The sequence below is a fragment of the Bubalus bubalis genome, chromosome 3 (genome assembly GCF_019923935.1).
Source record: "Bubalus bubalis isolate 160015118507 breed Murrah chromosome 3, NDDB_SH_1, whole genome shotgun sequence".
In the NCBI taxonomy this organism is placed as follows: domain Eukaryota; kingdom Metazoa; phylum Chordata; class Mammalia; order Artiodactyla; family Bovidae; genus Bubalus; species Bubalus bubalis.
In genome coordinates, this window is record NC_059159.1 from 85,133,511 (window position 1) to 85,159,710 (window position 26,200).

Genomic DNA, 26,200 nt, shown 5'->3' on the forward strand with positions numbered 1-26,200 from the left:
CTGAATATGCTCTTTAGCTTAAAAGTTCATGGTAATTATTTTCTTCTGAAGATTTTACTGTTTGTGCTTTATAAGGTTTTACCTAACATATATACACATTATAACACCCAAAGGCTCAAGAATATACCTCTCAAATTTTAGACAGTTTGAGTGGCTACTGTGCCCTGTATTTTCTCTGGTGGTTACTGTGCCCTGCAAATTCTAGCTATGTTGAGTGCTACAAACTCTGATCTCTCTTTCTTCAATTCAGATTGTCCAGGGAGGTTTCTCCTCCCTGCAGTCTAGTCTAGAAATTGCCTCCAAGCAAAAAGCGTCATTTGTTTTTCATCTCAAGGATCACAGTCTTCCACTACCTGTTATCCAATAACCAAAAATTGTTGTTGCCTGTGTTTTGTCTAGTTTTCTAGTTGTTTATGATGGGAGGGTAATTCTTGACCCTATTATTCCCTCATAACAGGGCGTACAAGTCCATGGGGTTGGAAATGTTATTTAATTCTTTAAATCAAAAGTATTTTTTCTTTTTCATTTTTAAGTGGAGATAATAAGACCTCCCTCTCGAGCATATTATAACAATTAGAATTTTTCTTTTTTAATTATATAGACTTTTTAAATTTTTTTCCCATTATATATTATTATAAGATACTGAGTTCCCTGTGCTATACAGCATGTCCTTGTTATTTACCAGTTTAAGTAGTGTGTATATGTTAATCCCAAAATTCTAAGCAAAATTTAGAAAATAATACTAATGCATTTTCTTAGTGATGTACAGCATTTGTATTTAATATATCTTTGAACATGCTTGTTTGTACAATGGGGATAATAATAATACTTCATAGAATAGTGTGGATTAAATGAATTAATATTGGTAGTTTGCCTAGAACAATGTCTCCCTCAAAGTAAGAGGTATAATTGTCAGTTAAGTAAATGATTTTGAACAATTGTGGGTATGTTGCCTAGTACTGGAAAGAAAATTGTCTTACCGTTAATCAGCAGTGAACCCACTTGGCAGTCAGAGAAAATACAAGCCATTTCTTTACTTTTCCCTTTGAGATACTTTTCAGTCCATAGAGACCATCTTGGACAGCTGTCCAGGGTCCCATCCCATTCATTGCCCCCCTTCATTTTCCCTCGGGTTAAACCTCTCTTCCCTTCCCTGCCTAATTTCCTGGTTCACTTCTGGCCACAAGATGAAATGTCCTCAAGATTATGCCTCATACTTGCCTTTTTAAAGCTTTTCTCTTTGAAGAGCTTTGGGTACCTTTTACTGTCTATTTTATAAAAGCTTGGGTCATTTAATTTGTCAGAACAAACATAGGACAAATTTCTCTCTTGTTATCTGGACCACTTCTCATAACTTTGATGTGTTATAATACTAAGAGATTCTCTTCATATTATTTTACTAAAAAATCCTGCTGAGGTTTGAAAGGGAGAGAAAGGAAGAAGATTAAAGACTGACTACATAAAGCTTTTTCAGAAGTGTTTCCTAGACAGTGTATATTCAGTAAGCAATGGCTATTATTTGGATATTGCCTTATGTATGGACACACAAGTAACAATGTTATCTAACCAAGTATTCAAACTAGAGAAAATCAGAAGTCAGTTGTGAAATAGGATCAGAGGGTTTTAGGAGAACTGTCCCACTCCTGAACTTGATCACTTAGGTATATAGTCCATACTCACTTATTATCAGTTCCAGGGTCCAACACTTCCACTACTCTCTTACTAATATCTTAAAATTATTTCATTGTCATTCAGTGGAATATCACCTGGAAAAACCCCAATCCTGGGTGGACTGTGGACTTTCTCTGCTGCTCAAAGCAAAGTAAAATTGATGCCATTATTAACTTAGGTTCAGCAGTCTACCTAGTGTAATAGTCAGCTAATGGGATGTGTGTATGTACACAGTGACATGCACATTTGGAGGCTAGCAGATCCAAAATCTGTACAGTGGGCTGTACAAGGCAAGTTGCTGATTTAATTCAAGTCACTGTGGAATTCTTTCTTGCTTGGAGGAGATTTATTTTTTTTTTTATTTAGACCTCTGGCTGATTATATGAGGCCCATCCACAATATGAAGGACAGTCAGTCTCACTCAGAGTCCATTGATTTAAGTCTCATCCAGAAACTCTCTCACAGAAACATCAAGGGTAATGTTTGCCAAGTATCTAAATTCTGTTGCCCAGCGAAGTTAACACATAAATGACCATCACACCAGGTCAATATTACTCTCGTACCTGATCAGCCGTCTCTTCCTCACATTCTTTGCTATCACAACCCTAAATCTTGTTCCTTCTCTTAAACCTAGAATACCTCTCCTTCTTTTATTGAATTAAAAACACTTACTCATCCAATTTTTAATTGAATCCCTACTATATTCTGAGCTAGAAATATAATGTGCCAGACTTTTTCAATGTAAGCAAAACAAAGACTTGGCTAGTGCCTTCTTAAGAGAGAAAGAAATTAATAAAATAATCACAAATCTTACAGGCCATGATGAGAACAATGAATGGGGCTATAAGAGCATGTATATGGTGTGTGCATGCTCAGTCGTATCTGACTCTTTTCAACCACGTGGACTGTAGCCCGCCAGTCTCCCCTGTCATTGGGTTCTCCAGGCAAGTATACTAGAATGGATTGCCATTTCCTTCAGGGGATCTTCCGGACCCAGGGATCAAATCCATGTCTCCTGTGTCTCCTGCGGAGAAGGCAATGGCACCCCACTCCAGTACTGTTGCTTGGAAAATCCCATGGATGGAGGAGCCTGGTAGACTGCAGTCCATGGGGTCGCTAAGAGTCGGACATGACTGAGCGACTTCACTTTCACTTTCCACTTTAATGCATTGGAGAAGGAAATGGCAACCCACTCCAGTGTTCTTGGCCTGGAGAAGCCCATGGACGGAGAAGCCTGGTAGGCTGCAGTCCATGGGGTCGCTAAGAGTCGGACACGACTGAAGCGACTTAGTAGTGGCAGCAGCAGCAGTGTCTCCTGCGTTGACAGCCAGATTCTTTATCACTAGCGCCCTCTGGGAGGCATATAAGCTCAGAGAAGAGGGGTTGGAAAATAAGAGGAACTTTTGAAGGCAGAAGAAATAGCATGTGCCAAGGCAAATATTGATCCCAAAGATGGCTCTTCAAGTGATCTAACCTTCCACTTCACAGAGAAACCAAATAGAAACCATCAGAATAAAACTCTGAACTTCCTTTTCCACACCTGCACACCTGTGTCAATGCCTATTCTTTCCTCTTTCCTTCCTGCTAAAGACCAAGCATGCCTTGAGTTCCATTTCCTCTCTCTCTCTACTGACTTCTTCCAGCCAACCACTAGTCTTTCTCACTTTAAAAACAAGTCAAAAGTTAGAAATTAACAAAACTGTTCAAGATTTAACATCCTACTCCTGCTTGCACTCTTATTTTTCTCCTCCCTGGAGTGATCAAATGTTTGTTGGCATTGCTTACATTGTTTTTCCATTTCTTAAAACTATTGAAATCTGGCTCCCACCCAGAATACCCTATTGAAAAACTCTGTTTATCAAAGTCACTGGTGACTTCCAAGGCATTAACTCCAACATATGCTTTCAAGTACTTTATTTTGCTTATCCAGTCAGCAGCATTGGACACTGTTAGACTGTCCTTTCCTGAACAATGGCTTTTCCTTCTACCAGTGTGGTAGTCACTCTAGTTCCCTCATGGTGTCCTCTTTTACTCACTTCTTAAATACTGGTTCTCTGGAGGGGCTGCTTCCTCTGCTCGTTCTATGTACGGAAGTTCTATAACCAAGAGGTCAGTAGATGGGAACAAAAGATGCTCCCAACTGATCTTATTCTGATCTAAACTCTTATTTTATATTATACTATATAATTTGATTATTGTTTCTCTCTCCTCAGCCATCCTAATCCAATTAAACCACATTCTGATGATGTTTATCCCTGCCTCACTGAATAATAGGTCTAAAGCAGTAATAGGAAGATAAGCAATCAATAAAAATGTGTTAAATAAATTAGTATTGTGAGGAACAGTACATGTTATGTAATCTACATTTACTGAAAAACCATCCATGGAAGATAGACAGCATCTTATTTGCAGCTGTGATTAATAGGGGTTTGCTTGGAGAGCTATGTTGAAAGCAGTTACCTAGGGATCAGTGGAAAAGAGTGCTATAATCTATTAATCATGTCTAATACAAATACCATATTAATATTATTAATTGAGCACAGACCATGTGCCATACATTGAGACAAGCACATTAATTGGATTATATCAATTAGATCTTACAAAAGCTCCATCAGATCAGATCAGATCAGATCAGTCACTCAGTTGTGTCCAACTCTTTGCAAACCCATGAATCGCAGCACACCAGGCCTCCCCCCTGTCCATCACCAACTCCCGGAGTTCACCCAGACTCACATCCAGCAAGTCCGTGATGCCATCCACCCATCTCATCCTCTGTCGTCCCCTTCTCCTCTTGCCCCCAATCCCTCCCAGCATCAGAGTCTTTTCCAATGAGTCCACTCTTCTCATGAGGTGGCCAAAGTACTGGAGTTTCAGCTTTAGCATCATTCCTTCCAAAGAACACCCAGGGCTGATCTCCTTCAGAATGGACTGGTTGGATCTCCTTGCAGTCCAAGGGACTCTCAAGAGTCTTCTCCAACACCACAGTTCAAAAGCATCAATTCTTCAGCACTCAGCCTTCTTCACAGTCCAACTCTCACATCCATATGTGACCACAGGAAAAACCATAGCCTTGACTAGACGAACCTTTGTTGGCAAAGTAATGTCTCTGCTTTTGAATATACTATCTAGGTTGGTCATAACTTTCTTTCCAAGTAGTAAGTGTCTTTTAATTTCATGGCTGCAGTCACCATCTGCAGTGATTTTGGAGCCCCCAAAAATAAAGTCTGACGCTGTTTCCACTGTTTCCCCATCTATTTGGGATGCCATTATGACAGTTGTCTTTACATTAATGTAACTGAGACACAGAAATGCTAATAGCTTGCCCAAGACCAACCAGCAGACAAATTAGATAAAGTTGGGATTAAATCTAATATGCCACATTTTAGAGTTCATGGGCTAAAACATCATGCTATATTGATATATTCATAGTGGGGAGTGTAGCCTTTTTTTACCCTGCATTTTTGCCATTCTTGGCCTAAATTAAACTACGAAAAGCTGAAGAACAGTAAAGGTGATGATAGTATGTAAAAAGAAGGATACTTTCCCCTATAACGCCTCAGTTACCACATTTCAAAAATGGGATATTTAAGCTGGGGCTTCCCTGATAGCCCAGTTGGTAAAGAATCTGCCTGCAATGGAGGAGACCCCAGTTCGATTCCTGGGTTGGGAAGATATGCTGGAGAAGGGATAGGCTACCCACTCCAGTATTTTTGGGCTTTCCTTGTGGCTTAGCTGATAAAGAATCCACCTGCAATGCAGGAGACCTGGTTTGGAAAGGTCCTCTGGAGAAGGGAAAGGCTACCCATTCCAGTATTCTGGCTTGGAGAATTCCATGGCCTGTATAGCCCATGGGATCACAAAGAGTCAGACACAACTGAGCAACTGAACGGAAGCTGCCAATCTGATGCTCTAATACTTTCAAATACTTTAATGTGTATATCCTACATCAAGAATGTTTCTCCCATATAGCCACAATACCATCATCAAAACTGAGAAATCAGCATTGTTACATTAGTACCATGTAATACTCAGCCTTCATATTTAGATTTGTCCAGTTGTACAATAATATTGTTAATTGCAAATAAAGACTGTTCAGAATCACGCTGTGTATTCAGTTGGGATATCCTTTCATCTCACTGAGCATTCAGCAACTCATCAATAACAGTTCAGGTTTTCCTACCCTGTGCTGGTTCCCACAGTGGTTTCTTCCTGTGAGTCTCTGCTCTGGGGAACTCTTACTCCCTGTATTCTCCTGTCTTTCTCCATAATTTGAGGGATAGCAATTTTCCCTGTGTCTTCCCTTGTATGGCTTCTAAAAGAGTTATTGATTTATTGGTCTGTTCAGCTTTTTACTTACTGTTGAGACAGAGTCACTACTTCCTTGCTCCTTACATGCAGAATTGAAAACTGGAAAGGATACTTTCCCCTATGATGCCTCAGTTACCACATTTCAAATGTGGGTTATTTCAGCTGGGGCTTCCCTGATAGCTCAGTTGGTAAAGAATCTGCCTGCAATGCAGGAGACCCCAGTTTGATCCAGTTTCCTTTCGTTACTTTCATTCTGTAGCAGTTCTTTGATCTTTTTGACTTGTTTTGTTTTGTGCAGTGTTCCTCAGTTTGAGTTTAAGTAATGGTGCTTCATGATTAAAGTTATTTACACTTGGCAGTAAGAGCGCAAAGGGGATGTTGTGTTGTTTGAGTTGCATCTTTTCTGGTCATCTGTGATTTCACTTTGTCCCATTTGGGGTTCACTTTGATCCTGTGAATGAGGTTGCGGCTACTGTGCTTTTCCACTGTAAAGTTACTCTTTCACTTTTTAAAACTAGTAAGTTTTTATGTAATTATGTGAGGTAATGGACACATCCATTAGCTTGAGTGTCATAATCATTTCATAATGTACATGTGTATTAAAACTTCACATTGTATACCTTAAATCTATACAACTTTTACAAATAAAGAATAAAATTTTGTAGTACAGTACTTTGAAACTTTTTCCATTGGAAACTGCTTTTCTCACCCAACTCAGCCTGTGACTTTTCAAAGCAGCTGCCCTCCCCACTCCCTGCAGATACTCAGTCTTCTCAGGCTCCAACATCTCATACCAGGTAATCTCTCTGTTTGGAGTCATGCCCCGCCCTCTTTGAACTCTGCCATCCCACCATGGGATCTGGACCACCAGGGGTCCCTGCCCCCTTCCAGGGCAATGCTTCCTTTTTTCTACCCATTTTTTGGCTTCAGAACGAGTTTTTTTTAGGAAGAGAAAGGGAAGCAGAGATTACATGCTATTTAAGGTCATTTCCAACTCCCGCATTCTACAATAGATAAAGTAATATGGTTAATTTAATTTGCAAGTTTATGCTCAGAAAATAGGGGTAGAGCAGGGGTCCCCAGCCTGCAGGCTAAGGACCGGTACCTGCTTTCAGAGGAGCAGTGGCATTAGATTAGAAATAAAGAGCACAATTTTCCATTCTTGTGGTGAGAATGGCCTTACTAAAACCACTTAAGAATCCATTAACTGTTACATTCAAATAGTACAAAGTCTCTGAAAAAGCTATTTGATCCTCACAGTATTAAGCATAATAATGACTGAGTGGCTTGTGAATCCCATAACTACATGTGAAAATGAGAGTGGGGGGAGCATTTCTTTTTGCTTTATCACAGGATTCTCTTCATATGTGTTCATATTCTGATATTACATATGTTAATAATTTCCTTCCTTATTGCTTCACAATAAACTATTTCCAAAAATTAAAAAAAAAAGCGCATAATAAATGTAATGCACTTGAATCATCCTTAAACTATCCCCTCTATACCTGGTCTGTGGAAAAATTGTCTTCCAGGAAATCAGTCCCTGGTTCCAAAAAGTTTGGGGACTGCTGAGGAATCACTGGGACAAATGACCTTTCCTGAAATCATCACTGAAACCAGAGCAAAGTGAGCCAGTAAGTAGTTTGGATTAGGGCTGCATGTATCATGTTGAGTCTGGTCACAAGAACCAAGAGTAGGCAGAGAAGTCAGAATGTGTTTACCCATAGTCCCCAGAAAAGAGAGGGGTGATGGCAGTGAATATGCAGAAAGCAATAAATGTCCATTAGAGTAATCAAAGCAAAACAGAGGGAAATATTTAACACTAACCAGTTAGTATCTCAATATAAGTTAGAGTGATTAGTAAGCTTATGCATTATGGGAACAATTCAATTGGTCAAAGCAATAATGTGTTGTTGACCACAGTTATTAGACTACTAGATGCTGCAAACTTTATTTCTCTTGAACAATAGTACAAAGGGTGTAAGGGAGGAGATAGAGTGAGATCAGACCCTTTCAGAAGCCCAGAGCAACTCAGCTCAAAAGAGCCACAAGAAGATAAAAATGTTTCATTTTTAATTCTTCTGTTCTGTCTATAAAAATATTTTACCATAGCTATGGATCCCTAGGAAGAATGTAGCTGATTTAGTATTTGTTAAGTGGAAGTCAACAAATATGTATTAGTTATTTATCACAATTTAGGCACCATGTTGTTGCTACTGTTTGATCGCTAAGCTGTGTCTGACTCTTTTGCGACCCTGTGAACTGTAGCCTGCCAGTCTCCTCTGTCCATGGAATTTCCCAGGCAAGAATACTGGAGTGGGTTGCCATTTCCTTCTCCAGGGGCTTTTCCCAACCCAGGGATCAAACCCACGAATCCTGCATTGGCAGGTGGATTCTTTACCACTAAGCCACCAGGGGAACCCTTAGGCACCATACTATATTTTTATTTATAATATTTTATCTGCTAATCCTTAAAACTGTTTTATAAATTAGAGATTAAAAAGCTGAGACAGATAGAGATTAAGTAATTTTCACAAAGTCACACAACCAGCAGGTGGTAGAGAGAATATTCCATTCCAGGTCTTTGTGACTTCAAAATCCAAATTCCATAATTCAGCTGATAATATGTGACAGATTTCTTCTTTTTCTCTACCATTTCCTTAAGCACTTGGCTTCTGTAGCAGCCAGTGGGAAGGAACAGAGCCCTTTGGCCACTGAATCACTTTATAAAGTTACTAGTTGCCCTGGATGTGAAAACATGAATGAAGTATTGAGACATTTGTCATCCTGATGACACCAGCAAGCAGAGAAACACAAGATACAGATGTCAAATAACTAATAACTGTAATGGAATTACTAGGTAATTTTTGATCCTGTAAAGAGTTAAAAAACTTTTCAAAGAGGACATGATTTACAGAACAATATTCAGTGCAAACTATACATGGCTTGGATGTTAAGTTTATAGTCATGGGCACAAAGTTTAACATGACATAACTACCTTTGAATGGTTTCTACTCTGTCCAGTTCAGTGTGAAGTTTTCTTTTCTTCCCAACTCCCACTCCTTGACATCAGCTTAAAGCCTGTTTACCTTGTTAGCTCAGATAAGAGATTTCTGTAATTTGACTCTCATGGACCTGGATCTGAAAGTTCAAATTCCACAGCACCCAAAATGTTTGAAACCTTTTGATTGATGTAGTTGAACTTTTGAACAGGAAAAGATTCCTCCATGGACCATGTTGACTTAATTTATTAAGATCAGACTGACTAAATGACACCAACATATAATTGAGCAGGTGGATAATGAGGCCACGCATGTTTATATTCTTTTTCCAGCGCTTGTGATCTCACTCAATGACCTGCAAAAAAAAAAAAAAAGGTCAAATATGAGATGTAACATCTTGTATTACTTTGTGGTAGAGCACATTGTCAGTCCAAGACAACATGGGTTTATTAAGCTCCAACTATAGTTGTATAGCAGAGAAGGCAATGGCACCCCACTCCAGTACTCTTGCCTGAAAAATCCCATGGATGGAGGAGCCTGGTGGGCTGCAGTCCATGGGGTCGCTAAGAGTTGGACAGACTAAGTGACTTCACTTTCACTTTTCATTTTCATGCATTGGAGAAGCAAGTGGCAACCCACTCCAGTGTTCTTGCCTGGAGAATCCTAGGGACAGGGGAGCCTGGTGGGCTTCCATCTATGGGGCACACAGAGTCGGACACGACTGAAGTGACCTAGAAGCAGTAGCAGTATAGTTGTATAGACAGTAAAAATAGGAGTGTTTATTACACATTCATAAGAGGTCTTAATGTTAGAAAGTTGTAAGACAATTAAATAAATAACCATTTATAAGACAGACCAAGAAAAGTGTCTTAAAAGGTGCAAAGTTCTGTGAGGATGCAGAGAAGAGATTATAGCTCCCTGGGAGCAGTCTAGGCCCTAAAGGAGAAGTAGTCCTTAGTCCTTGGACAGACAGATACTGGGAATGAAGGAGGCAACAAGTGATGTTTTAGAGAAAGAAAATATTACTAAACACACACACACAAGTCTGGACAATCCCACGGACAGAGGAGCCTGGCAGGCTACAACCCATAGAGTCACAAAGAGTCAGACACGGCTGAAGCAACTGAGCGTGCACACATACACCACATTTGGAGCAACAGTGAGAGAGAAGATTGGAACGGTTGATTGGGGGTTTATTTTGAAGAATTTAGAATATGGAACTGGAGACTTCCTGGTGGTACAGTGAATAAGAATCCGCTTGTCTGCCAATGCAGGGGACACAGGTTCAATTCCTGATCTGGGGAAATTCCACATGCCATGGGGCAACTAAACCCGTGCACTACAGCTACTGAGCTCACGTGCTGTGACTACTGGACCCAGGTGCTGCAGCTTGTAAAGCCTGTGCACCTAGAGCCCGTGCTCTGTAACAAGAGAAGCCACCACGATGAGAACCCCATGCACCACAACCAAGAGTAGCCCCAACTTACCTCACCTAGAGAAAGCTGCATGCAGCAACAAAGGCCAGCACAATCAAAAAATTAATTAATTTAAAAGGTAGTTGTTAACAAAAGAATATGGAACTTGTAATTCAAGAAGCATTACTGATGTAAACTAGCCACATTGATTTTCCTTAGTTATTGGTACCCTAGGGAATATAGACTAACCAACTGCTTCCGAACTCTCCCCACATATGATGTTATTATTTATAATGTTTACATAGCATTTCATTATGTGAATTTCCCAACATTTATTTAACCATTCCACTATTGTTGGACCTATGTGGTGTCTCTAATGTTCTGCAATTGCAATAATTTTATAACAATCTTCTTTTGCTAATATTTTCCTTTTTATATTACTTCCATAGGCTAGAATCTTAGATATTGAACTGCTTGGCTAAGACACAAAGCAATTTAAGATTGCTGATACATATCTTAAGGTTAATCTGCTCAAGCATTTATGCAAAGATACAGTTCTACTTGAGGTTTTAAATTTAGTAGTGTAAAAAGGAGACAACAGACCCAAAATGGAATTACTTATGCTAAACTCCATGCCAGTAAACCAAGACTTAATATTTAACTTAATTGCAATTTCAACACCCCAGGAATGTAACCTTTAACCAGTCAACCTAGAATTACCTGGTTAGCAGTAGTGAAGTAATCTGCATATAGGCACCTCCATCCCCTTTAGGAAGGCAACTTTGCCTGAAACAGTACTTTTTTTGTTAATGATTTTCATTTTTATGCCCCCTTTCTACTTTAAAAACCTTTCCTTTGATATAGCTTTCCTTTGCTATTTGCTATTGCCATAGAACCAATTTGACCTTTAAATTTACTCAGTTAAATTTTTCTTGTTTAATTTTTGCCTGTGTTATGGCTTCCCAGGTGGTGGTGGTGGTAAAGAACCCACCAGCCAATGCAGCAGATGTAAGAGATCTGGGTTCAATCCCTGGGTCAGAGGTCTCCTGGAGGAGGGCATGGCAACCCAGTCCAGTATTCTTGCCTAGAGATTTCCATGGACAAGAGGAACATGGTGGGCCCCAGTCTAGGGTCGCAAAAAGTCGGACATGACTGAAGTGACTTAGCATACCTGCACATACACCATATAGGTGCTGCTAAGCCTCTGATAAACATAACTCCATGAAAGACCATTCCTTTAAAAAGAAAAACTTACTCTCAGTAAAAGAACTTTAATAAGCTTGACTAAATATTTAGAAAGCATATTGTGTTGAGTGAAACTTTGTGTATAATAAATAATGAGAGTAATAGAAGATCATTTTGCATGACTGGTCTGTTATTGTCTCAAGGAACACATGCAGAGAAAACAAATTCTTTTGATTACTTCCTCAAATAAGCCAACACAATGGAAAGTGGAAGAAATGTCCCGTAAACCTTGTGAAAAGGGAACCAGAAAGTTTAACATGTAAACTTGGAGAAATGACAACATTAGAAAACAAAACTACAAAAGAGAACACTTTGCAGAATAGTCTAAGATGTACAAAACAAATAATCACTAGAGTCGGGGCTTTATCCAGTCTGCACAGAGATAAGTGGAATATTTGACCTTCACCATGATTAACAAGGCTTTCTTTGAAATTGTGTTGGTTCTGTTGGCTTCTTCCACTGTTTGCTCCCAAGAGCTGAAACTGGTTCTTTGCCAGCAAAGGAGAGTGAACCAAGAGAGTTTAAAACTTTTGAATAAACTGCAGACCTCGTCAATTCAGCAGTGTCTACCACACAGGAAACACTTCCTGCTTCCCCAGAAGTCTGTGAATCCTCACCAGTATCAGAAAGGACAAGTACTGGCCATTCTTCATGAGATGCTTCAACAGATCTTCAATCTCTTCAGGGCAATTGTATCTCTGGATGGTTGGGAGGAAAGTCACACAGAAAAGTTCCTTGTTGAACTTCATCAACAGCTGGAATACCTAGAAGCACTCATGAGACTACAAGCAAAGCAGAAAAGTGACACCTTGGGCAGTGAGAACCTTAGATTACAGGTTAAAATGTATTTCCAAAGGATCCATGATTACCTGGAAAACCAGGACTATAGCAGCTGTGCCTGGACCATTGTCCAAGTAGAAATCAACCGGTGTCTGTCCTTGGTATTCCAACTCACAAGAAAGCTGAGTGAACAGGGCGTGGAAACTTGAACCATGTGAAGGAAGAGCCGACTGCAGGCTTTAAAAGCATAGCACAGAGGGGTAGTAGGATTTCTCCAGGCACTATTATTTCTTTTTGTTTTAAAGTAGTACTGTTCTTTGGTTGTGTGTGTGTGTGTATGTGTGTGTGTGTGTGTGTGTGTGTGTACATATATCTTTGCTTTAAAGATGATGCACATTGACTACAGTTGTTTTTATTTTGTAATGTCACTTTGTATTTTCTGTCCATCTGAAATTTTTATGAATTGAAGTGATTCATTAATATTTCATAATTGTTCTTCAAATTAGTATATTTTCATAAATACTGGCCAAGTAGATATAATGAACTTTATCTTCACTGTAATACTTTGCTTATCATTGAATATTCATCCCAGTGATTTCTTTTTTTTAATTAATTTGTATTGGAGTATAATTGCTTTAAAATGTGTTAGCTTCTGCTGTACAGCAAAGTGAATGAACCATATGTATACATATATTCCCTCTTTTTTAGATTTCCTTCCCATTTAGGTCACCACAGAGCATTGAGTAGAGTTCCCTGTGCTATATAGTAGATTCTTATTAGTTATCTGTTTTATACATGAAAGTGAAAGTGTTAGTCGCTCAGTCGTGTCCGACTCTTTGCAACCCCATGGACTGTAGCCCACCAGGCTCCTTTGTCCATGGAATTCTCCAGGCAAGAATATTGGAGTGGGTAGCCATTCCCTTCTCCAGGGGATCTTCTTGACCCAGGGATCGAACCCAGGTCTCCTGCATTGTAGGCACATTCTTTACCATCTGATCCACCTCCATTTCCCTATTGATATCCATATATTTATTCTCTATGACTGTGTCTCTATTTCTGTTGTGCAAATAAGTTCATCTGTATCATTTTCTAGATTCCATATATAGGTGACAATTATATAATATTTGTCTTGTCTTTCTGACTTACTGCACTCTGTATGACAGTCTCTAGGTCCATCTATGTCTCCACAAGTGGCACAATTTCATTCCTTTTTCTGGCTGAGTAGTAATATTATGTAATTATATATATATATATATATATATATATATATATATAAAAAATGGAATATTATCCTCTTTATCCATTCCTCTGCTGATGGACAGTTAAGTTGCTTCTATGTCCTGCTATTGTAAATAGTGCTACAGTGAACATTGGGGTGCATGTATTTTTTTGAATTACAGTTTTCTCCAGTTATATGCCTGGGAGTGGGATTGCTGAGCCATATGGTAATTCTATTTTTAATTTTTGAAGGCACTTCCATACTGTTCCCCATAGTCTCTGTGTCAGCTTACACCCCACCAACAGTGTAAAAGGTTTCTCTTTTCTCCATACTCTGTCTAGGATTCATTATTTGTAGGTTTTTTGATGATGGCTAGTCTGACTGGTATGAGGTGATACCACACTATAGTTTTGATTCCTCTACTTAGTGAATGTTGAACATCTTTTCATGTGTTTGTTAGCCATCTGTATGTCTTTGTTATCCATCTGTATGTCTCCACTCATGTTTTGATTTTTTTTTTTTCTACTGAGCTGCATGAGCTGTTCGTATATTTTTGATATTAATACCTTGTCATTTGCTTCATTTGTAAATATTTTCTCCCATTCTGAGTGCTGTCCAGTGATTTCTTTATTTGCCAGAAATTGATAGCAACAATGAGAAATATTAGGAGTAATTTATCTTGCAAGTTCTGAAAAAAACTGATTATTTGTTACAGGCAACACAATAGAAGTAAGGCCAAAGGACATGAATAAGCAGTTTGCAGAGGAAAAAATAAATGCATGAAGAGAGGTTCAACCTCAAACATAACAATAAAAAATAGAAATTAAAAGTGAATAATATGCCATTTACAACCGATCAGATAGATGAGACTGAATTCAATTTTTAAAACACTATCATGGAGACTTCGGAGGAGGGATGCTCTTATAATTTTCCAGAGCACCAGAAATTGGCACAATCACTGTGGAGGCAAATTGGTGAACTCTGTTAAAATCACAGATGCATGTATACCTTTATTCATCAAGTGCAGGTCTGCAATGTGTCCTGTAAAAACACTTGCATCCATGTGAAGTGACTTACATACAGCGTTATTCATTGCAACATTATATATAATATCAAAAGACAGGAAAACACCCAAATCCTTCCAGTTAGAGACAGTTAAGGCATATTCACACAAAGGAAAACTATTCAGCTGGAGGAAAGAATGAGGTGCTGTTACCATACTAGGGGGGAAAAAAACCAAACATAAAAATAGGCAAGATTCAGACTGTATATAAAATGCTGCATTTGAGATTAAAATGTAATATAAATTTTTTATATTTGACCTTATGTATGAATAAATCACAAATATACAAGCAATAAATTACAGTGATGATAACCTATATTTTGTGGGGTAGGTTGGGGAGAGAGACTAAGGGAGGAGGACAGGGTAGAAGAGGCTTTACCACATATTTTTATATTTTGATTTTTAGTCATTTGAAAGGTACAAATTAAAATAATAAAATATATCTAACAAGTCACAGTTATCAGAAATATACATGGAGGAGTCCTGTTGGCCAAAGGAAGTGTTAGGTGAAGGCTAGAATAAACAGGAATGAGCCAGCCTGCCCTTGGGTTGGCCCGGAGCAAGGGCTGGGTGGGAGGAGAGCTGGAAAGAAGGGTACCAATGCTAAAGGAGAGGAGATGCTGAGGAGGAAGGGGTTCCAGCTCTTCCACCCAGGAGCTCCCCAAAATCATCATGAAACAAATGTGAAGCTGGAAAAACTGAAGGTCACTAAGGCTTGGTGACTTTTCCACAGTCATCAGTGTGAGACGCATAGCTGTGGCCCAGAAATTTGGTGCTCATTCTATCACTTTATGGCATGCTCTGCTTCAGGTTCATTGTATAATTCTAGTTAAAAGTCATCGCTGGCTGTAAAAGCTTGCTGAGGAGCATATTCCTTTTCAGTTTAATTAACGTGTGTTAACTGTTGGCCAGTGCTTCCAGATTTGGCTTGAAAGGAAAGCGGAAGAACCAAATAGGATCCTGAGACCTAGGCAGGGTCAGCTGCAGCAGTGGCAGAGGGCGAGGAAGCAGAGGCTGGGCAGTCAGGACGAAGTCTGTCAGCTTCACATTTCAGCCCAGGTACCTTCAAGTTCATGCAGAGATAGGGAAGTGGAGAAAGGAGAAGTATTTATCAATTCAACTGTCCTTACAGGTTATTTGCTTCTCATGTCTATAGAATTTTTGTTGTTTTCTTTAAACCAGGAACTTTTTCAAAACCAAACCCATTATTTAACATGTTATTCAATTCTCCAGTTAATCTTGCAAGGTAGTTTCTGATATGATCGTCTTTCCTCAGGTGAGAACAAGACTTTAAAAGTCAAGTATGTAACTGACTCAAAGTAATGTAGCAAGCCACGGAGTGAGCAAATGCCAGAGTAAAGATTGCCTCTCAAGTCTGCCTGACTCAAAAGCGTGCATTGTATTCTAGACACTACAGACCTGAACAGCATTGTATAATATTACTGGCAAATATAAAGATGACAATAATGATAATAATTTGCTTTTGGATTTCCTTATTCAAGTTCCCATACTCTCAAAATCTTGAATTACTTGATTACAGTGTATCTTTACCCCTAGACATTTCTTTCCTCAGAACTAAGGTGAACAGAACGCTTCTCCATGTGGAAGCTGCCAAGTGGAAACTTACAGCAGATAATATTTAGAAGCCAAAACCAATACTTTACATACTAATGTTTCCCCAGACATTTAGCTTAAGTTGACATCCTGCTTGTATGACTGCCTTAGCTGCCTAATGCAAACTAATCAGGAGAAACGCTGGGCTGGAAGAAGCACAAGCTGGAATCAAAATTGCCGGGAGAAATATCAATAACCTCAGATATGCGGATGGCACCACCCTTATGGCAGAAAGTGAAGAGGAACTAAAAAGCCTCTTGATCAAAGTGAAAGAGAAGAGTGAAAAAGTTGGCTTAAAGCTCAACATTCAAAAAACTAAGATCATGGCATCTAGTCCCATCACTTCATGGGAAATAGATGGGGAAACAGTGGAAACAGTGTCAGAATTTATTTTTGGGGGGCTCCAAAATCATTGCAGATGGTGATTGCAGCCATGAAATTAAAAGACGCTTACTCCTTGGAAGGAAAGTTGTGACCAACCTAGATAGCATATTCAAAAGCAGACATTACTTTGCCAACAAAGGTCCGTCTAGTCAAGGCTATGGTTTTTCCAGTGGTCATGTATGGATGTGAGAGTTGGACTGTGAAGAAAGCTGAGTGCCGGAGAATTGGTGCTTTTGAACTGTGGTATTGGAGAAGACTCTTGAGAGTCCCTCGGACTGCAAGGAGATCCAACCAGTCCATTCTGAAGGAGATCAGTCCTGGGTGTTGTTTGGAAGGAATGATGCTAAAGCTGAAACTCCAGTACTTTGGCCACCTCATGCGAAGAGTTGACTTATTGGAAAAGACTCTGATGCTGGGAGGGATCGGGGGCAGAAGGAAAAGGGGATGACAGAGGATGAGATGGCTGGATGGCATCACCGACTCGATGGACGTGAGTTTGAGTGAACTCTGGGAGCTGGTGATGGACAGGGAGGCCTGGTGTGCTTCAGTTCATGGGGTCACAAAGAGTTGGACATGACTGAGTGACTGAACTGAACTGAAATATGTGTACCATTTTAAAACTTTAAATCCAAAGTTCTAAGTTTAGAGATACTAAGAAAGAGAAATACTTTAAAAAACTAGATACCCTTCTAGCAATACATGAGTGAGCTCAGAGTAAAGGTAAGTTCATTCATTCAGTGAGTCATCTGAATTATCATTGTTACATCTACATGTCCTGAGCTAAATAGATTACTAAGTCAAATAAAAATAGGTTACAAAGTAATAAGTACAGTATCATCATATTTTTTTACGAATATGTGTGAAAAATGTCTGAAAAGAAATTACACTAAAATGTTCATAGCAGTGCCATCTGGGTGATATAATTTATGTTCTCTTCAGTTCAGTTCAGTCTCTCAGTCGCATCTGACTTTTTGTGACCCCATGAATTACAACACGCCAACACTTTTCTAATTAAATAGTTCTCTCATAAATATGGATTCATTTTAGATCCAGGACAAATAAAGTTATTTTATTTTTGAGATTTAAACAAAGAACAATAGGAAATTCCCAGGTTGTCCAGTGGTTAGGACTCTGCACTTCCACTGCAGGTATGAGTTCAGTCCCTTATTGGAGAACTAAGGATACTAAGATCCAAAATGCCATGTGGTGTGGACAGAAGATAAGTTAATTAGTTAATTAAAATAATTAAATTAAAAAAAAAGAAGTTGGCCCCTTGTAGAGATTTGGCTTAGAATACTCATCACATGCAGTAAATTAAACAACACCTCCAGCACATCAGAATCATGTGAAGGACTTGTTAAAACACAGATCACCTGGCTCCATCCCCACTGTTTCTGATTCAATAGGTCTGGTGGGGACTGAGTATTGGCATTTCTAACAATTCCTAGATGAAGCTGATGCTGTTGATCCTGTGACTGCACATTATTAACCACATTCCTATTTCTTGATGGCCATTGTAGACTTTTAACAGATAAAGGCATGTTCTCCTTGAAATTCCTGACCTCATGTTTTCCTGCAGTACCTGGAGAGAAGTGAGCATCCTATAGATGGTAAGGTAGTTGGTAGATGGTAGTTGGTAAGGATGGTTTTTTTGTCATTACCTTTTCACAGCAGCAGATTAGATAGTCTTTTTCTCTCTAAAAGAAGCTGTATATAGAGACTTCAGTACCCCAGTTATACCCTATAGCAATAACTGCCTTTTAAGGAAAATGGTCCAAACCAAATTTCTTTCTGTAAGAGTTTCTGATTCTCATGCCTGTGGTTGAGTGAAATAAAAACGACAACTATAGCACTCACTACAGTTGGACAAAGAATATGCTGCAGGCACAAATGAAACCAAACTTCTAAAAGATAGAGGATTCCAAGGTGAAAGATGGCAAGTGGTTCAATAATCTCTGTTGAGGTGTGTAGATGTTTGGTAAATAGATTTGGGGTTCATTCCTGGAATTGCTTTTGGCATTTAGCCCAAGTTTTCTCTCCCTTCCTGAGGTCTGCCTGTATTCAGTGACTGGTTGATGTGGAGGTATAAAGGCTCAGACCCCTCAGTCCACCTCTGAAGGGTCATCTAACCTTCAGAGCTCCTCACTGTAATTGGCCAAGGCCACTTTGTGACTGCATGGCAACTCAGCATTCCCTGTCTCCATCCTCCTGGTTTTTCTTCCCTGAAGTGTTGATCCCAGAGTACTCCCTAGTAAACTCCTTGCATGGTAAATTGTGTCTGAAAGTTTCTCAGCACCTGACCTCCAATGGCATAGCATATAGAACTTCCCTTTAGGGCCATAGGAAACCCAAACTCACATTCTGTTTCCTTGATTTGGGGTGCATATTCTTTTCCTAATATGTGTTAATGTCTCATTCTTGCTATTCATGACTCACTTAAAACTTTTTCCTTCACTGAAAGCCCTTATAGTCTGATTTCTCTGAATCTATCTGTTCCTCTCCAGATCACAACTTTTACCATGTCCCAAACTACATGGTAGTGTAATCAGTTACTTCTCTTTCTTCCAACTGGAGTGTGAACAATTAACGCTTCACAGTAGGCAAATGAAATCTTATCTCTTTACCTGAGCACATAACAGGGTCAATCTAAATATTGAATGGATAAAGAAATTTAAAATATAGTATTAAAAGAGAGAAGGAATATATCAATACCATATTGTCATGGGCAGTTCTATATGTAAGGGGATTCTGTCTAGAGATAAGACTCAGCGGTAAAGAATCTGCCTGCAATGCAGGAGACCCAGGTTCGATCCCCAGTCAGGAAGTCCCCTGGAGGAGGACATAGCAACTCACTCCAGTACTCTTGCCTGGAGAATCCCATGGACAGAGGAGCCTGGCAAGCTATAGTCTATAAGGTTGCACAGAGTTGGACACAACTGAAGTGACTCAGCAGCAGCTAAGGGGTTAAGTTTTTCATTTTTGTTTTTCAATTTCTCTACTTTTCCTAGATGGGATATTGGATAAACTGCTTATTGGAGTAAGAAGTGAAGTATCTATCTTTCTCTGTTGAAAGGGTGCTTTCTGTCTTGTATATTTAGGGCACAGTAAAGTAATGGCACGATATGTAAGGCAGAAATCCAGGTAGGAGCCTCTCTTCTGATTGCTCTGGTCTTCTTAGACAATCCTTTTCTGAATTCACCCTTTGTGGGCCTTTGGCCCTGTCGGTCTGGTGATGGTTAGTCATGCTTTCAATTGCCAAGTAATATAGAAACCACTGGTACCAGCTTGAAGTTATTGTTCAGTTTATAGAAGGCTTAATATGTTGGAAAAATTATGAAAACAATACATGCAAATGGTGTAAATGGCTCAGTTTTACAGTTGTTGTATAACACTTTTTCCCATTGTTCTTTTGAAAAGCTAGCTTGTTATTGTCCAAAATGGGGGGCTGCTGGATCAGTTTTTCTGCCAACTATTAGTGAAGACTTGATGGCAATTTTCCTCATCTCTTTGGATTGTATACTTAAACATTATGGGTAGACAGGAAATAGCCAGCATGTAATGAGTATTTAGAGACAAATAGCCATAGTCACATTACAAGTATGCAGGGAAAGGATCATAATGCAAAAACAGTCCCATGGATTTTCATTAAATGGAAGAGGAATCCAGTTTCTTAGAAGTATGGAAACCTGTTCAGCTAAGTTCTTATCACTGAAGGAGGAGATTATGTACTTTTGGTAAGGGTGGAGCAAGGTTTGAGTAAAGCAAAAGGCAGGTTCCCTTGACTCATAAATCATGTAACTTTTTCTGTGTAAGAGAGCTAAGTGCACGTTGTTTTAGTAAAATTTATTCCAAGTTAAGTTTCAGTATAAGTTTCAGTATCTAGAATACTCTAGATACTATGCCTAAACAAGGCATAGATCCTTGGGGAAATTTATTTATTTGTTCTCAATAACAGATTCATTTGGTTTCGTGTCAGATGAACAAGGTGATCATAAATCTGATCAAAACAGTTAATTTGAGAGCATTAAGAACCGAAGTCTTACTAGTGTATTATTCCATATAGCCAACATTTTAAAGTAACATCTTCTAATCTATTCTCATTGCTTGGGAGGGAGGAACTGGTGGAGGAGAAAAAGAATGGATGGAACTTGGAAAGAAATAAGCATAGTTCCAGAGCAAATTGTGTAGTTACAGGAAAAATACCTTAAAGGACCCATTTGTGTCTAGTAGAAAGACTAGAGATCTCTTCAAGAAAATTAGAGATACCAAGGGAACATTTCATGCAAAGATGGGCTCAATAAGGACAAAAATGTTATGGACCTAACAGAAGCAGAAAATATTAAGAAGAGGTGGCAAGAATACACAGAAGAACTATACAAAAACGATCTTCATGACCCAGATAATCACGATGGTGTGATCACTCACCTAGAACCAGACATCCTGGAATGTGAAGTCAAGTGGGCCTTAGGAAGCATCACTATGAACAAAGCGGAGGTGATGGAATTCCAGGTGAGCTATTTCAAATCCTAAAAGATGATGCTGTGAAAGTGCTGCACTCAATATGTCAGCAATTTTGGAAAACTCAGCAGTGGCCACAGGACTGGAAAAGGTCAGTGTTCATTCCAATCCCAAAGAAAGGGAATACCAAAGCCTTTGACTGTGTGGATCATAATAAACTGTGGAAAATTCTGAAGGAGATGGGATACCAGACCACGTGACCTGCCTTTTGAGAAACCTGTATGCAGGTCAGGAAGCAACATTTAGAACCGGACATGGAACAACAGACTGGTTCCAAATAGGAAAAGGAGTACGTCAAGGCTGTATATTGTCACCCTGCTTATTTAACTTATACGCAGAGTACATCATGAGAAATGCTGGGCTGGAAGAAGCACAAGCTGGAATCAAGATTGCCAGGAGAAATATCAATAACCTCAGATATGCAGATGACAACACCCTTATGGCAGAAAGTGAAGAAGAACTAAAGAGCCTCTTGATGAAAGTGAAAGAGGAGACTGAAAAATTTGGCTTAAACCTCAACACTCAGAAAACTAAGATCATGGCATCCAGTCCCATCACTTCCTGGCAAATAGATGGGGAAACAGTGGAAACAGCAACTGAACTTATTTTTCTGGGCTCCAAAATCACTGCAGATGGTGATTGCAGCCAAGTAATTAAAAGATGCTTACTCCTTGGAAGGAAAGTTATGATAAACCTAGACAGCATATTAAAAGCAGAGACATTACTTTGCCAACAGAGGTCTGTCTAGTCAAGGCTATCATTTTTCCAGTAGTCATGTATGGATGTGAGAGTTGGACTGTGAAGAAAGCTGAGCACCAAAGAATTGATGCTTTTAAACTGTGGTGTTGGAGAATACTCTAGAGAGTCCCTCAGACTGCAAGGAGATCCAAGCAGTCCATCCTAAAGGAGATCAGTCCTGGGTGTTCATTGGAAGGACTGATGTTGAAGCTGAGACTCCAATACTTTGGCCACCTGATGCAAAGAGTTGACTCATTTGAAAATACCCTAATGCTGGTAAAGATTGAGTGCAGCAGGAGAAGGGGATGACAGAGGATAAGATGGTTGGATGGCATCACAGACTCAATGGACATGAGTTTGGGTAAACTCTGGGAGTTGGTGATTGACAGGGAGGCCTGGCATGCTGCAGTTCTTGGGGTCACAAAGAGTCGGACACGACTGAGCAACTGAACTGAAGAAGAGGAAGGGAGAGAGAACACACTCTTATGGGTGGGATAGCGTTCAGGAGCTAAAATAAAGAAGAAAAATGTCCCCAAAATGCCTCTAGCTAGGTAGATTTCTACCATAGATTGAAATTAGAAGGACAAAGAGATGAGTTTGGACATATCAAGGATTCAGTTGTAGCATTCTATAGGGAAAAATCTGATAAAGAACAAAATAGCTTGCTGATGGTTGGGATAAGAGCTGACACCTATACATAGTAGAAACATAAAATTTTTCAAATATCAGTAATTAATTTGGTAAAAATTACCAACATTTTTGAATCACTGGACTCACCAAATGCAGTTCTAGGTACTTATATTCCCTACTCACATGGGAATACAAATTTATTTTTTGCAGCCCTACTTATATAAAGGGTAATTGTAGTCAAATGTGCTATTATAGAGGATTTGGTTAAGTAAATACTGACCCCTTCATACTGTGGAATACTACACAGCAATTAAATTCTTCTAGGAAAAGAGTATTCAAGCTCGTTCATAACATGTTGAATGATATTAAATGGATTACACTGGGGAAAACTGATGTCTCATTATTTCTAGGGAGTAGGATTTGAGGGAATGGAGGGTAAGAAATGAGACCTTTAAACTCCCTTTTAATTTTTGAAACCTATGTACCATTCCATTTTTTCTTCTTAGCTATGTGCTTAAAATTGACTCTTTTAAATTGTGTCCAGTATTTCCATTTTTCTGAAGAAAAGGAAGCTTGTCTTAGCTCAGTCTCCCAGAATTGGTACTGGAAGATGATGACTCCTGCCTTTGTATCACCAGGGACAGTATGGAGGAACCAAACCACTTCACTAGACTCTGCTAAAAGACAAAGATGGGACAGACAGAATTTTGGATAAAAATCATATTTTTCTGATAATATATAAATAGAAAATTTTAATATATGTTTCTCATTTAATGAATGAAAACATTGATATAACTTTAAGAGTAAGTAACGGATTCCTGAATTCTAATGTCTTCTTTGCTATATGGCTTTTCATAGTAGTTTATGGATGAATAAAGTACATCCTGATTGTTTTCTCCAGCACTATTCTAGATCTTATATCTATGTATCTGCGCCTCTTGGTATAAACTTATTTTCTCTTTAGTGCAAATATTTTCACTAAAAAGGACTCCTAAAACTCAGTATCTTGCTTTAAACTTACCTTTAACATTCCCAGCAATTGTTGAATAAGTTACAGCAGGAATTTCTGTATATGTATATATTTCAATCAGAAAGATTTCTCTTAGATAAAGTTAACATGAAATAAGAACTTCTAGGATGCAATTTAGGGAAGAAAGACAATTGAGAGAAGGAGTTCTGGTACAGAATTAGCCAACAGAGTATGAACCTACAATGAAACTCTACTAAGGACACATTTTAGATGGATCAGAACAATCCCATGCCAATGCCAAAGACAATCATGATGTTGTCAGACCAGCCAGGTTAAAAAAGCCTCCAAAGATTATGAACTTACTTGCATTTCTAGCTTATTTATGTCTGTATCTTTCTTACATATTTTTAAAATATGTATTTCAGTATCAAGAAGAAAATGAGAATCTTCATATTTTGTGAAACCACACTTCACAAAAGAGAATCTCCAAATGATCAATAAACTTGAAGAAAAGTGATCAATATCATGACTGCTCATGGGATGCAAATTAAAGCCAAAATGTCATACCACAGCACACACACCAGAACTAAAAATATTAAATTAAATTAAATTAAAAAAAGTAAGAAGACATACAATTGTTGATGATGGAAGTATAAACTACTAAAACTTTTGGAAAGTGCTTGGTACTATCTATAAAGATAAACATGTAAACACACACCCTGTGACAAAGCCACTCCACCCACCCCTGGTCGTATATCCACATATGTCATATATCCACAGAAATTTCTGTGTCATATATCCACAGAAATTATTGCTTAGATCCACCAAAAGAAAAGTCCAAGTATGCTAACAGAAGTTTTCAGCATAGTAGTCCCAACACATGCCAAAGAAACAAAGCTAAACTACATTAATAATAGAATTGACACATATATTTTGATCTATTCCAACAACATAGTACATAATAATAACAATGAATTATTGATACACAAAACAATATGGATGATTTAACAGACATAATATTGAGCAAAAGCACTAGACATAGATAAAGTATTTTAACATTATTTTCATTTATAAGAAGTTCAGAAATGGGCAAAGCCAATCCATGGTGATAGAGGAGTGAAGAGTGGCTAGATTTATGGTGGAATGTTCATTAACAGAGCTCAAAGTTAATCTTACTTTTGCCTTGGAAACTGTATTTTCTACTTGTTGTAATAATTTTGCATCCTTGTATTTGCTTCATATAATTTTAACTTGTTATTATTCCACCACAGTGTTAAATACTAGAAGGGAAGGTAGGCATCGTTTTTTTTTTTTTTTTTACCTAATTTTTAGCAAGAATACAGGCGTATCTTCTTTTATTGTGCTTTGTAGATAATTGCATTTTTTATGAATGAAACGTCTGTGACAACCCTGCATTGAACAAGCATATCAGCACCATTTTTCAAACTTTGTGTCTATGTCACATTTTGGTAAGTCTCATGATATTTCAGATTTTTTAATTATTATGATATTAGTTATGGTGATCTACAATCAGTGATCTTTGATGTTACGATTACCAAAAGATTATGACTCACTGAAGGCTCAGATGATGGTTAGCATTTTTTAGCAATAAGGTATTTTTTAAATCAGGTATGGCATTATTTTTTTATTATAATGTTGCACACTTAATAGACTACAGTATAATGTAAATAGAACTTAGATGCACTGGAAAATAAAAAAGTTTGTGTGACTCACTGTATTGCAATATTAGCTTTATTGCAGTAGTCTGAAACTGAACTTGCAAATCTCTGAGGTATACCTGTATTCCACTTTATCATTTCTCCTGTTTATAAAGAAACCTGATTGATATTATTCTCATGTTTCTGTTATTTCTCACTAGTTTGGGGTTTTAAAAGATGATGAATATATTACTAATTTCTTTTTTAATAATATCACATCAAAATATTTTAGGTGAAAGTTTATTTTTTTCATATTAAATACTGATGAATAGATTGTTTTGAATTGTTCCTAGTAGTTGGATCAAAAATCCATATTACTGATTGCCTTATTGATTGTGGTAACTAACTTAGAAAAAAACTGTACAAAAATCTTCCATGTACCATCCTATTGAAATAAATCAAGTATGTTTACAGAAATCTAGAATAAGTAAATAATGCAAAATGAAGAAGAAAAGGTAAGGTTTAAAATGGGGGTGCAGCCTAACACCAGTCCTGTGTGGTTATTTACTATCTAATCTGACAGTATCAGACATCCAATATCATTATTTTCTGAAAGAAGTGGAACTTTTTCCATTCTGATTTTAATAACTTAGCTTTGTGCTCTGGTGTCTCTTTGCTAAGAAGCACATTTGAATGGATAACCACTGGTAAAAAATGTGTTAATTGTATTCCCTAAGGCTGAGTATAACATTGTGTTACGTTAGCTAACCAAATACACTAAGACATGAATACCTGCAGTTAATTGATTTGTTTACATTGACTCAATGAGCAAGTGCCTTCTGTGACTAATGTTATTCTGCCCTCTACTGTTTCAAATTGAAATCATGGTTTTTCCAGTGGTCATGTATGGATGTGAGAGTTGGACTGTGAAGAAAGCTGAGCGCTGAAGAATTGATGCTTTTGAACTGTGGTGTTGGAGAAGACT

General features: G+C 38.3%; 1 protein-coding gene and 1 long non-coding RNA gene across 2 annotated transcripts; both read left to right on the forward strand.

Annotated features, from left to right (window-relative positions):
* The first annotated feature begins 5,438 nt into the window (after positions 1 to 5,438).
* LOC123332773 lies at positions 5,439 to 26,172 on the forward strand. Its single transcript, XR_006549807.2, has 3 exons — positions 5,439 to 7,613; positions 24,929 to 25,026; positions 26,113 to 26,172. It is a non-coding gene; the product is annotated as an uncharacterized LOC123332773 (long non-coding RNA).
* On the forward strand, positions 11,446 to 13,130 carry IFNE (interferon epsilon). The gene has a single exon (XM_006054569.4). It carries the CDS (start codon positions 12,049 to 12,051, stop codon positions 12,628 to 12,630), a length of 582 nt encoding a protein of 193 aa, XP_006054631.1. The 5' UTR covers positions 11,446 to 12,048; the 3' UTR covers positions 12,631 to 13,130.
* Positions 26,173 to 26,200: the final 28 nt, after the last annotated feature.